General features: G+C 34.9%; 2 protein-coding genes across 4 annotated transcripts; both read right to left on the bottom strand.

Moving 5' to 3' along the window:
- Positions 1–16: 16 nt before the first annotated feature.
- Positions 17–2,908, bottom strand: LOC117914656 (60S ribosomal protein L23). Its single transcript, XM_034830080.1, has 4 exons — positions 2,834–2,908; positions 2,313–2,597; positions 646–687; positions 17–363 (listed from the first exon to the last, which is right to left on the bottom strand). The coding sequence occupies exons 1-4, from the start codon at positions 2,844–2,846 to the stop codon at positions 281–283; spliced, it is 423 nt and encodes a 140-aa protein (XP_034685971.1). The 5' UTR covers positions 2,847–2,908; the 3' UTR covers positions 17–280.
- Positions 2,909–3,973: 1,065 nt separating this feature from the next.
- LOC117914653 (probable inactive histone-lysine N-methyltransferase SUVR2) lies at positions 3,974–12,530 on the bottom strand. 3 transcript variants are annotated; one of them, XM_034830076.1, is made up of 11 exons: positions 12,452–12,530; positions 11,467–11,525; positions 8,683–8,954; positions 7,833–8,454; positions 7,241–7,351; positions 5,991–7,111; positions 5,553–5,818; positions 5,214–5,280; positions 5,072–5,122; positions 4,324–4,478; positions 3,974–4,223 (listed from the first exon to the last, which is right to left on the bottom strand). In XM_034830076.1, the coding sequence occupies exons 3-10, from the start codon at positions 8,884–8,886 to the stop codon at positions 4,341–4,343; spliced, it is 2,580 nt and encodes an 859-aa protein (XP_034685967.1). In that variant the 5' UTR covers positions 8,887–8,954; positions 11,467–11,525; positions 12,452–12,530; the 3' UTR covers positions 3,974–4,223; positions 4,324–4,340. The 3 variants fall into 3 exon arrangements, with proteins under 3 accessions (XP_034685967.1, XP_034685968.1, XP_034685969.1); XM_034830077.1 differs by lacking the exon at positions 12,452–12,530 and having other exon boundaries at positions 11,467–11,623; XM_034830078.1 differs by lacking the exons at positions 11,467–11,525; positions 12,452–12,530 and adding an exon at positions 9,783–9,837.
- Positions 12,531–12,902: the final 372 nt, after the last annotated feature.

The raw sequence follows: 12,902 nt of genomic DNA on the forward strand, positions 1-12,902 counted from the left end.
CCACAGACGCAGCATATCCATCAAAGCAATGCAGACTATCAAACATATAACTTGATCATACAATCCACATAACCCCGATTTGCCAAGAAAATAACAAAATAAACCAGAATCGCAGAGAAATCACATAGGCTGTGGTGTTATCGAAAACATAACTCATTCAACCATAGTACACCTTAAACCAAACTCTTTGAAACAAAGTACTTTCCTGTTTTCCTAACAAAATTTAAAAATAAAGCAACATCCCAACCAAATTAATCAAAATGTACGGTAATCAAAGTTCTTAAACAATGGCATTTGCTGCGCTGGCAATCCTGGGCCACAAATCAGCACACTCCTTACCAATTGGACCAGTGATAGCCGAACCTAAAAATCACCAACCAACAAAAAGTAAGAAAAATATTAACCATTTCCAATATCATAATAATGTATGCAAAGTTTTCTTTACAACAAAGGTAAGGTAGGATATTGAAAGAAACGGCAGGGCATATTAGTTTTCCAGGATAGAGGCAGAGAGAAATTAATGTCTGATTTTATGATTTCAGTTTAACATTGAGGCCATCAATTTTGACTTTTGAAAGGGTTCTGTTCTCGGTACCACCAGTACAGATGCCTTTAAAAGTAACAATTTCATACGCTTAACCATACCTTTCATTTCTCCCTTTGGGTTCACGATGACACCAGCATTGTCTGCAAATTCAACCAATTCACACAGCAGAGATCTTAGAACAGTAGCCAACCAATTAACAACAAATACAATTTCAATACAAAAAAGAAGATTAATATTACATATACATACACACACCCCCCTACCACCACAGCCACAATCCATTGAACAAGAAACCATAAAAAGCTACTTTAATGGAAATTGAAGAGGAAGTAAAAACAGTTGGTATGACTGATGTATGAATTTTTTAGCAAATATCTCATGCATAGAACCATGAGAAAAATAAAATAGCAAAAACAGTTGACCATGCACTTGAAACACGTAACATCTAGATTAAAGCTAGGGAGGGAACAAATATTGGCATGTTGTAGTAAAACAATCATATATGTGAGGACCAAGAATCCTTTTTTGAAAAAAAAAATATTGTGCTTGAAGATGACAACACTGGAAAGTGCAGCACAAAAACCAGCCAGTAAAAGGGTATTACCAAGTTTCAAGCTAAAATCGTGGCTTCATGACATCTAAAAGAAATTTACAACATATCTATTAATTTCATAGAGTGAAATAATACCAGGCACTACAAATGTGATCAGAGTCTGAAGCATTCAACAGAAATTCATAGTAATACTGTTGAATGTGAAGTAGGATGCATTTTTCTCTACCATACAGAGAAGGGTTCCATTTGAGGGGAAAAACATTCCACTTCAAATGATGGGAGTGTTTTCTTCCCTCATGAGGTTAAAACAGATAATATAAAAATGCAGTAAGAGTAAAACCATCTGAACTTTCTACAATGATTCAATATAACTTGTAGGGCCCAAATGGAGCAGATGAGCTAGAAAAGTTCCGGCCCATCTGTAACGATGGACACTGTTAATTTTCCAGACTCGTAACTGTATCAACCACTGATATAAAGGTAGCTACCTGACTTATGTCTGGTGAAATGGGATTATTATAGCTTACAACTTATGTCATGAAAAATTCAGTGTTAATATTTCCACTTCACAAAAACACAGGATTCTGCCTGATAGTGGCAGTTAATTTAATAGCCCTTCTATAAGACAACGACAACACTAAAATTACGTTCTTGTGCTGCCTGGAAATTGCAAAGGAAGCAAAAGGCAAATGTAGGTGGAAATAGAGGAAAAAGCCCTCCATGCCACATAACCAAGAATACAACAACTTTAACAAATTGTGCTGCATAAAGGGTGAGAGAGAATAACTTAACAAGGATGAATTCAGACACAAGGAGGGCCTCTAAGCAAGCAGGATGAATTAATCCAAAAGGAGACCTTCATAGTAAGCAAGAATGCATTAAATCACAAAAGAGAACATTATTTTAATCCAAAGAGTGAACTCTGCACGTCCTTCAGCGAACCGGGCAAGAGAATAATTTCAACATAGCATGCACAACATCAGATCATTTTAAGAAACTTTCAAAAAAAAAAAAAATTTAACTTTTTCCGACGGGGCCCTGTTAAACCTCCAGTGGCCCTGAGGGGACTCGAACTGTTGAGGAACAAACCCAAGGCCGGACCAACTGAGCTACCCTCAGGGTTAAATTTTAACCTTTCAATTTCAAACAGCAATCACAGAAAATGGATGACAACACCAAGTTCTTTAACAATACCATAGCGAGAATAAGTACCTTCAAAGTACATGAAGACGCCATCCTTTCGGCGCCACGGCTTGCGTTGCCGGACGATGACGGCGGGCATGACCTTCTTCCGGAGATCAGGCTTCCCTTTCTTGACAGTAGCCATCACCATATCGCCCACACAAGCCGAAGGCAACCTGTTCAGGCGACCTTTGATCCCCTTCACCGATATGATGTAAAGGTTCTTCGCCCCGGTGTTATCGGCACAGTTCACCGTCGCTGCCACTGGAAGACCCAGCGACATCCGGAACTTGTTTCCGGCCGATCCTCCACGACCTCGCTGCGATCCCGAAAAATAACGAGAAAATTGAAACATTTCCTACTAACCGGTGTTTGGTTACTTCGAAAACGATGTGAAGTAAAAGAAAAAGAAAAAAAAAAAAACCTAAATCTAGTCGAGGACTCGAGAAATGATAAGAGAAAAGCAATGAATCAGTAAGATTCTTAGTTTATTTTCTAAGAAATCAAACCGATCAGAGATGAAAGCCCTAGGTTAAAGAAAAAGAGACTACCTCGCTTCGACATCTTGGCCTGCGGAAGTGAAAACAGAGAAGGGTTAGGGGTTTTTGTGCTATATATATATAGGTGGCGACGTTGAGCGTCTAGGGTTTGTCCTCAACTGAATTCCCATATATACCCTTCATCTTTTACCATAATGCCATAATGGTATTCACGGTCAGGGTCCTGTTGGTCAGCCCGTTCTTTAGTGGGTCGGGTCTTTGTCAACTTTGTGATCCGCTCCAGAAAAGGCCCAAGCCGGTTGGTTTGTGGCCTTGTGGGTGTGGGCCTGGATTGTGCTACCCAAAAAAATGGAATATTTTATACAAACATAGATGGCTTTTCATTCATTAGGTACCAAATTTTAGTCTATTTAGGTCAAACTCTCCACCATGAGTCTTCGTACTTCCTCCTAATGTGATTAATCCATGCTTTGAAAAAACTCTCACATTATAAATAGTTTTAAATAAATTTTTATTTTAAAAATACATATATTTGAGAGTTTTTTTTTCTAAATAATAAAAACCTATTTAGGCTTGTAATTTAAAAACAAAAATATTTTTAAAAAATTAATGTCATTGTTTGGTTGTTGTTATTGAGGAACATTTTTTTTAAAACAAAGTAATAAATTTAATATTTTTTTTTAAAATAGTATTAACAATTATTATTTCTAAATCAATTATGTTTTTATAAAATGTTAATATTCATATTTTATAATATTTATAAAATATATATATATATATATATATATATATATATATATATATATATATATATATATAATTTATGATTATATCAAAATATTATTATTCACATTTTATTAAAAACTATTTTTAATTTATTTGTAATTATAAAAAAATTTTATTTTTAATAAGACTTTAGTTTATTTTATTTTATATTATATAAATTTAATTAACAATTTGCTTTTTATAAAATCAAAATAAAAAATTATTTTTAAAAATAACTTATTCTAAAAAGTTTTTGGTTTTTTAATTTTTTAATTTTTTTTTTTCAAAAATAACTTGTACTATGCAATCAAAATGTTTTATTTCCCTTAAAATTAATCTTGATTCCATTCTCATTGTCCATTAAATTATCCCAACATAGGAATGGATGAGAAACAAAAAAAATGTTTATTCCCACGTGCTAAATCATTGTTTGCAATTGTTCTTTCATTCTCTTGTTACTGTTAAATTATGACAATTCGGATTCCGAAAGATACAAACAAAGATGCATAATGTATGGAAATCACAGACTGATCAGTGAACAAGGACCCTTCCTTAAAAGGGGTGAGTTCAAACCAAACTCAACACCAAAATCCATTGCCCACACCTTAATCCCCACAGCTCCCATTGCGCCCCACGTTAGTTGGTCATCTCAAAATTCACCAGCTCCATCTAGTTACTGCACAAACATTCACGAGTTTGATGATAATTAATCACTGGGATACTTCTCTCAACATTCTACAATCCATTTTATGCTTTCAATGAATTAAGATACTTACACTTCATGTTATGAGGCCTACGCCTTCATCTCCATCTTTCGCCTTTTAACACCATGTCTCTTTGAATTCCTTGTGTCTCGGCAGCCTTTGCTTCCACAGCAACATCGGAATGCCTTCACTGGATGATTATGGTCATCAAAGTCAATGCCATAGTCCTGCAGTGGATTACATACACACCACAGTCAAGCTTGAACCATTTTTTATCGAATAAGGATGCTTAATGTTTCTACACAAACTTCCACAGAACTAAAACGCCAGTTTCATACAACCATGAGATAACAGGCAGGAAACTTATACTTGGATTAAATGCAGTTTGCACAAAAGATAATCATCTAAACCTAAACCAGGCGCAGTTCAGGCCCGAACAATTGGTTGTTGTTCACCTAGTTTGTCTAGATTATGTTTAAAATACAATATATGTAAGTATGCATGATACATTTATGTTTAAAGATGTACTGATAAACAAATGTAATGCACTGCGATTACATATGTAACGTAATTTGGAGATACGGGTGCTTTGCGACTCTCCAGAGTTCATAACCACTTTCAAAATAATACACTTGCCTCAAAGTTCAATCAAGTTGACCAGAAAATCATGGCTTAAATAGGAACAACAAAACCCCATCCTCTGCAATCTTGAAACAGATAGATAATAATAATAATCTATGTATTGGTATTGCCTTCAACATCAAATAAATTCCATATCAATTTACCATATATACAGCAGAAACAGAAAGAGCCTACTTACCCAAGTCAGCTCTTCCAAAGCATCGACCTTTCTTGTTGTAAAAAAGGCAAGCTGCATAAGAAGAACAGAAGAAAACTCATAGATTCACAACTCCATGGATTGCCTCCAACATTAAGTAAATCATTTTTGTTAGAGACCATACATGATAATAGTGATGATCTGGGGTCTCCACTTCTACTGGGATCTCAACCAAGTTGGCATCAAAACATCTAGTAAAATAATATGTGCAGATGATCAGATATACAAAAAATTGTCTGAAGAAGAGACGATGAATTCATTTTTCCTTTCACAATCCAAAAGAAAGTAGAAGAGGAGAAAGAGAATTAAACAATCCAAAGACCATAAGAAAACTGATGAAAATAATAAAAAGGTTAAAACCGGCATTTGTTTACAAAATCTTCTCAAGCAACACAAATGGAAAAGCATTGACTAAAAGCTTAAAACGCAAACGTGCACATGTAAATGGATGTTCAAGAAATACCTGTGATTAATAAATCTTGCAACATTACCATAAAATGTTGCATCCAAACAGAGGGCTTCTTCATCCTTTAAGACTCCCTCTGAACCCCAATCTGCATCTAGCAGCACTGGGTATGTATGTCGCTCCTTACCGGTGCTTCGCAAATTTCGCTCATATAATTCTGTGTTGGTTACTATTTCTCCCACATATTCACAAACAAAAGCACCTTTTGGCAAGTTCTCCAGAGTTCGGAGACCCCAACCTTTCCCTTCAGGAGTCAAAAATACCTGAAACATAAAAGTACCACTGAATGACCTTTGGCAAATCACACAAGTGCCTTACTTTAAGGACTTACAGGGATTTATGATTGATTATCTACCAAGATAAATTCTTAATTCCAGGATATCACAGCTAAGTATATCAAGCACATTTTTTGAAATACCAATAACGAAGTCTGACCTGCAAATTCACTGTTATACCACGCTGAACAACCCGGTTTCCACACTTCTTACTGCATCCACATTTACACCAGCACTCTTTTATGAACTTTCTCACTAAATGGCCTTTGCATGGATTAGATGTGTTTTCATTCCTAGACCTTTCTAGCGGGCAATTTTTGCAATAAAAAAGGCGATGGTTTTGAGGGTCACGATTCATAGAGATACATTCCTCTAGAAACTTTTCCTTAACAAGTCCTCCTTGTTGGTAAGCAAATTCACCCCCACTTTCACGGGCACATGCACAAGGTATGGCTAATGATGTACAATCCCCAAAACAATTTGAACAACAATCTTCATCTGATATACGAGCAAGCGCAAAATTCACATATGCTTTTTGGAAAACTATGTTCTGTGGAATGTAGAAAAAGTTGGGAGGAAGTTGGGAGCTGGTTTCATTTACCAAGGAGATCTTTACCATTTCTTCACCTTTGGTTATGTCATCAAAATATTGAAGGGGTTTCATTGTGTCAACAGAGGAACAATGCTTCTGAACAGCCACTATACCACATGAATTCAAAGATTCTGGGCCTCTCAATACCTTTAAATTCTCATCCCTTTCAATGTAGCTTTTGTTAACCTTATTTGAAGTTAAAGTGCAACGAAGAACATCCAAACCATTCATGTATATAGATCTCGGAATTTTTTGACCCACTTCAACAAGATTCTGACATTTGACAGATCCGTTTGAAGAACTTGATGGAATGCAAAACTTGCCTTTATGATCACCTCTGCCAAGCACATCTTGTGCTGCAGGTTCCTTTAATATATCAAGTGTTGATGATGTTTCCATGGTCTTTAACTTTTCGTCATCGGTAGAATCAGCACCCATTGCTAAGAAGTACTCACAGAATTCTTGCATCAATTTCATCACTGAGAAACTAGGTTCTGTAATTCCATACGTGCCACGGCACTTATCCTCCAGTGCTTTTGAAACTGCATCTAAATTTGGAATGTGACAACCAGATTGCTGAGAAGTGTTGAGGATGAGGGAAATTTTCACCTCGCCATTGGGAGAGGAAGCAATATCAAATTGTGATGAATCAGATACACCATCGGCTTGATCCTCTCCAGAAGCATTTGCTAGAAGATTAGAATAAGTTTTTAGTTGAAGGACCATCTTCACATAATTAAACAAGAACAGATACTTGAGACAGAGCTATGCATTCATTGAAGTACAACATTCAAATATTTGGAATCTAAACATTATACCTTCATCTGCTACATCAAAATAGTTGGATTCATGGACTTTGTGCTCATCTTCTTTAGAGTGAGAGCAATTTCCACTTGAAGGACCATCTTCAATTTTTAGACTGGGAGAAGCTACAGAAAAAAAAAGGTTTATCAACCAGAAAAGACCCATTAAAGTTAAATATTCAATAAGAACCAAAGCATATTTGTGTTTGGTGCTTCCTGTGTCGAACTGCCAGACTGTAATAGAACCAATGCATAAAATTAGGTCTTGTGATAAACATGACAGACATAAGCTTAAGCCAGTCTTATCGTTACTTATGTTTGAATGTACTGCATCTGGTTCAGGGTGTAACTTAACCAAGAAAGGACTTTAAAATGAAGTTCATCAGTCAGTTGCCATCTACATTAGAGGGAAAAAATGGAATCCATATATGGTTATTAGTTCATTGTTGTTAATGGTGGTGCTGGTTGAGAGAGAATGTTGAGTGGCATAAACAACTTTATCTTTTTAAATATAATTTCCACATCTTTCAAAAACAATTTTTTGAATCTTTTCAAGGTCAATAATTGAAATCGCCATTGTTGCAGGACAAGAAAAATAGAGTCGTACCTGGATGGATCACAACAAGAGGAACCGCAAGTTGCAAGTTGTCATTGGTGAATGTTTTATTTTTAGGCACAATTGAAGGGGCATTATGACACTTATTAACTGCATCTTCTGTGGGAGAATTAACACAGTCAGGCTCAATCTTTGGCACTTTAAAGCACTCAATATGTGTTTCCTTTTCATAATTTAATCTATTCTCTATTTGACCAAGTCGAGGATGAATTGGCTTCTTTCCTTTGTCTTGCACTTGTGTACGAGGAAAAAGAGGATCAGATCGACCTCTTTGGTCCTTAAGGCATGCTTGAGATGGTTCTTTTTCTCTTAGGATTGGATGAGTCTCCGGGTACTTGTTACTGACACCTTCTGGTGGTAAAAGAGGCACTAACTTAACTAGTTCATCTCCTTCAAAATGTTGAGTTGACCCGACTCTGTTCTTCCTCCAATGAAATTGAGGCAATTCTTGTGAACTTCTTGATGGAGTTCCACCAAAACCTGCAACCGAGTCAACCATTGCCACCAGAGCATCTTTTTGCTGTCTTGAGCACAATCTTTTCAGAGGCAGTTCAGAGTCTTCTGACTCATCATCTAAAGACGCTTCTTCCTCTCTTGCCTTAGATTTTGTACCCTGGTAAAAAAAAAAAGGGAATTACTAACAAAATATAAAAAGGCTTGAACAGAATCACAGACTCAAATTAAGTGCACAAGAAGATCAGTTTCTCATATTTCCCTTTCATTGGCCTGTAGATGAGAGCAATAAAATAATAAGAATTATTATGACTAAAAATCTTTGAAAAAATTAAAAACCGCACCGATATAAAGAACACAATAAGTAACACAAAACAAAAGGATGCACCTTAACTTCCTGCTGCTCAAAAATGGCATCTATAAGAACTCTATAATTTTCATCTTCAATAAGTGCCCAGTTGTTGTCATATAAATTTGCAAGATCATTGAGAACTGGCCTTACAAGTTCTTCAGCAATGCCCATTGCTTTCATTGAATTGCAGGCCTTCAAAATTTTTGCCTTTGGAATTTTAACCTTGCGTGACGGCATCATAGATCCTAAAGGATTTTCCAAAATTCAGTGTGTGGTCAGCCCCTTCACTCCAGCTTCTGAAATGGTACCTGCATTCTCCCAGAAGTGCATGATAAGCATGAGATGCAAAAACATCTATTGTGATCTGCAACACTATGAGAAGAAACCTCGGCCATTGGGAGACTGAGCAAAGCAAAATATATATAGATGACACCACTAAAGAAGAAGCCTTTGTTTTTGTTTGACTTCAAGAGAGTTACTACTTTTAAAGAACTAAAGGGCTACTTCATTAGGATGAGACTACTTCATTCATTCACAAACATACAATTTAGTGAAATAATTTGCATGTGATGCCCAAATAAAACCTAGATAAATCCAAGCAACACCTGCTGCACAGTTCTTCTTTTTTTTTTTAATAGGTACTGTTGCGCAGTTGTGAAGAGTGAGCATGTGAAAAGCAGATGGCAAAGAACAGTCTTGTCAAGCAAATAATAGTTCAACCCTCACTAGCTTCTGAAAAATGCGCATCCCTATTACTCAAATTTAATCAAATAAGTGAAGATATTAATGTCTTCCAAGGAAATAAGAAGGGTCCTCTAAGCAACCCGTGAAAGTTGAAATAATTCAGTATTTTTTCATAGCAAATAAAATGCAGTTCTATAAAGTGTTAAACCTTGACTACACAATTCTGCAATCATTGCCAATTTAAAGTAAAAACACAATGGGCTGCCTCTATTTCGAGGTGGGATCTAAAGACTCCAGAAGAAAACTAATTGTAGATAAATAGTTCAACTGAAATGCATAACTCCAAACAACATAGGAATAAGAGGATAAAAAACTGAGAAACCCTACTTGCTCTGACAAATTACAAACAAAACCCCTGACATAAAACAAAAGGTTGAGCACCCCATCCATACCTTGCTGATGCTATGTCAACATAGACCACGATCAGGTGGACCCATGGGCTGAATTGGCAATGATAGGTGAAGTGCTGAACCTCCATAGTACAGGAGAGAAGCCAAAATTTTCCACATCACAAATTCCACTTAGTATTCCAATTACCTAAAATAAGAGTTCCAAATTCCTTTCTATTTAGGAAATATTATTACAACAAATCTCAACTATAATCTAATTCCCCTTATTGTACATAGACACACAGGTGAAGTAGTACTATCTTGAAAGTTTTGATTAGTCAAATAATGCTACATTTTCCAATTGAGACAATGGAATGAGCACAAAACAAACAAACATTTAATTAGTAAAAAGCCATGAGCACATTCAAACAACTCGGTCATGACTCATGTGACTTGTATACAGCATGACTTTGTTTACTTCCCTCCAGAACCTTAAACGTAAAAAACCTTGTATCGAAAGAACCCTTTCTCACAGAGGTCCCAAAAGTTGCAGTTTCACAATGAATCACTGTGACACTTAGCAAAGCAAGATTCAGAGTAGCCCATAGCACCAAGGAGCTCATCACAGAAAATGGTGAAGAAGAAATTAGGAAAATAAGATTAGAAAAATCCATCAACATCAAGACCTGAGCGGCTGTTGATCAGAGCCCCAACGTAACTGATTATACCATTCATAATTTCATGCATTTCCTGCCGACACTAGAGGCGACTTGAATCACAATCTTATCAAGGAGGTTGCTTCATTAAGAGGTATTTTTCCAATTATTAATTTTGATCAATGATTTTTCATTTAGAGATTAGGTAGCATAGAGGATTTCTTGAATTTTGTGCATGATTTTATCAAACATTGTTTATCGAACTTTGATCTAGAAAACTTAAACCTTTAAATTACTCTGGGTAATGTCTAATAAAAATTTTGGATCAACCAGCCAATCGACTTTGCCATTGAGAACAATGTTCAAAAGCCAGAAATTGATATCCACTTCAAGCGAAGATGAAGGTATGTACCACTTCAATCTTTTGCCTACACTGGGTCCAATAAGCCTCAACTGTGAGAACAATTTCTATAAATGGATTGCAAACTTGAGAAATTATAACTAGGTGGGTGTAGTAGTTTGAAAAAGATTTAAGATTTCAATTCAGCAGTTCAAAATCTTTGGCCTGCTTGAATGGCAGTCTGATGGAGGCAAAGCTAAATCGATACTCTTTTAAGTCTACATTCATTTACATTTTGATGGGTGATATAGGGACCACCTCCTTTTGTTACTTTAATATGTTCTCATCAGCACCTCGAATTCGAGGTCCTCATTGAGTGCTTTATTGCATTGAGGAACTTTCTTCGATTGTTCAATCACTGCAGAGTATTTTTTTTTAACCCTAGTAAAGAACCAAAACGCACAAAGACCGAACAACCGATTCTAGATGACCATTAGGAAGAACAAGAATCATCCATTAATGTTCCACCTAAAGATATAATTTATGATAAAGACAAGTTCATTGGTCTTGAATTTATTTACAAACACCTTTGTCATCTGAGTACTCTGCATACAACAGCAAGCTATTAAAGAAAATGTCCTTAGAGGGTAAATAGTAAATACCATTCACAGGGAAATACACAAGCTTTTGTAATGAGAAAACAGAAAGAGGCATTGGTACAGGGCCAAAAGTAACCAAAGAAACTACATACCTTTTGGGCTTTCAGAGGAAGTTGTGAGCCTGCAAAGGCGAACTCAAGAGAAATGGGCCCTGAAAAACAGTATCAGAAAATTGTCAAGCACATTTCAAGATTGTCATTCAAGAACGAGAAAGATGGAAATTAACCAAGGATTTTACTTTATTCCAAGTCTTCAATTAATCTTCAAAATTCAAACAAAAAATGCAGAAATAAAAACTGCTGGAAGCAAATGAAAACCAAAATGCATAAACCCTAAGCCACAGATTCACAACAACTAAAAAACTACAATCATTTGCTTTAAAGAGAAGTACCACAAGAGACTGAGAGAGTTCAAAAAGTTGAGCAACCCCAAATGATTAACATGCAAAAATGAAAACTAACAGTAGTATTAGTAATGCAAAAGAAGATAATTCTCTGCTTGGTTGCCGAGAAAATTTAGGAAAAGAAGATGAATCAGAATTTTGTTTTATTTTCATCCATTTTCTCAGCAACCATACACTACGAAGATTAGACTGGACCTGAAAAAAATTCTTTAAAAAAATTTAAAAAAAAAAAACCCAATATTTTAATATAACTAATAATAAAAAATCTGGAAAAAGATAGAGAATATGCATTATATTAAAGAAAAAGGATAGGGGAAATAAAAATTAAAATTAATTTGAATAAAAAGTTGATTTTTGAACGGACCATTGCTTGAGTCCTGAGTAGGCTGTAAGTCAAAAAGAATTAAAAAAGAAAGAAAAAAAAGTGGGGGGACAATTACAGAATCCTGTGAAAGCAACTTCACAGAATATTCTTCTAAAAAAATAAACAAATATAAAAAAAATATATAAATAATTAAAAAAAAATGATCATTTTAGGATGTAAGCTTCCATTACAATCTGTAAAAACCGCTCTGAATCCACAACACCCTAAAAAAAAAATTTTTAAATTGGTCAATTTAGGGAAATTGTAGGAACTGAAATTACAAAATTAAAATGAAAAAATAAATAAATACCGCTTCAAATTCAAAAACACTCCAGAAAAACCCTAAAAGCAAGAACTTTGAGTATTCACTCTCGTTATCCATCCTTTTAATTTGAGTTTTTGATCTTCATTTTGGCTACCCTTTACTCCTATTTAATTACAATTAACATAAAAGATTTTATTCAAAAAACGAAGGGTAAAATAGTAATTGGCTTTAGCATGTGAATCTTGGAAATAAAATATTAGGGAATGTTTGGCAATTGCTTGCGGAACGGTTTTTGTTCTCCAAGATAAAAAGCAAGAAAACATTTCTAATAATTAAAACCTATTTCTTATTTTTTATTTTTAAGAAAAAGATAAAGTATTTTCAAACGATATTTTTTAATTATTTTTAAGGACTATTTTAAAAATAATTATATAAATATATAAAATGATTAAAAATAAAATATTTGATATAAAAATTATTTTTAAAAATAAATTAT

Source organism: Vitis riparia, chromosome 5, assembly GCF_004353265.1.
Source record: "Vitis riparia cultivar Riparia Gloire de Montpellier isolate 1030 chromosome 5, EGFV_Vit.rip_1.0, whole genome shotgun sequence".
NCBI classification, from domain to species: Eukaryota; Viridiplantae; Streptophyta; class Magnoliopsida; order Vitales; family Vitaceae; genus Vitis; species Vitis riparia.

Bases quoted from the DNA above. Each gene is read 5' to 3' on its own strand.
- LOC117914656 (XM_034830080.1), bottom strand. The intron at 688-2,312 runs GTACTTATTCTC...TTGAATTTGCAG, and splicing joins CGTCTTCATGTACTTTGAAG to ACAATGCTGGTGTCATCGTG. The intron at 364-645 runs GTATGGTTAAGC...GGTGATTTTTAG, and splicing joins CCCAAAGGGAGAAATGAAAG to GTTCGGCTATCACTGGTCCA.
- LOC117914653 (XM_034830076.1), bottom strand. From the start codon at position 8,886: ATGATGCCGTCACGCAAGGTTAAAATTCCAAAGGCAAAAATTTTGAAG. The intron at 5,819-5,990 runs GTCAGACTTCGT...TTTATGTTTCAG, and splicing joins GTATAACAGTGAATTTGCAG to GTATTTTTGACTCCTGAAGG. The intron at 4,479-5,071 runs GTAAGTAGGCTC...AATCCACTGCAG, and splicing joins CTTTGGAAGAGCTGACTTGG to GACTATGGCATTGACTTTGA.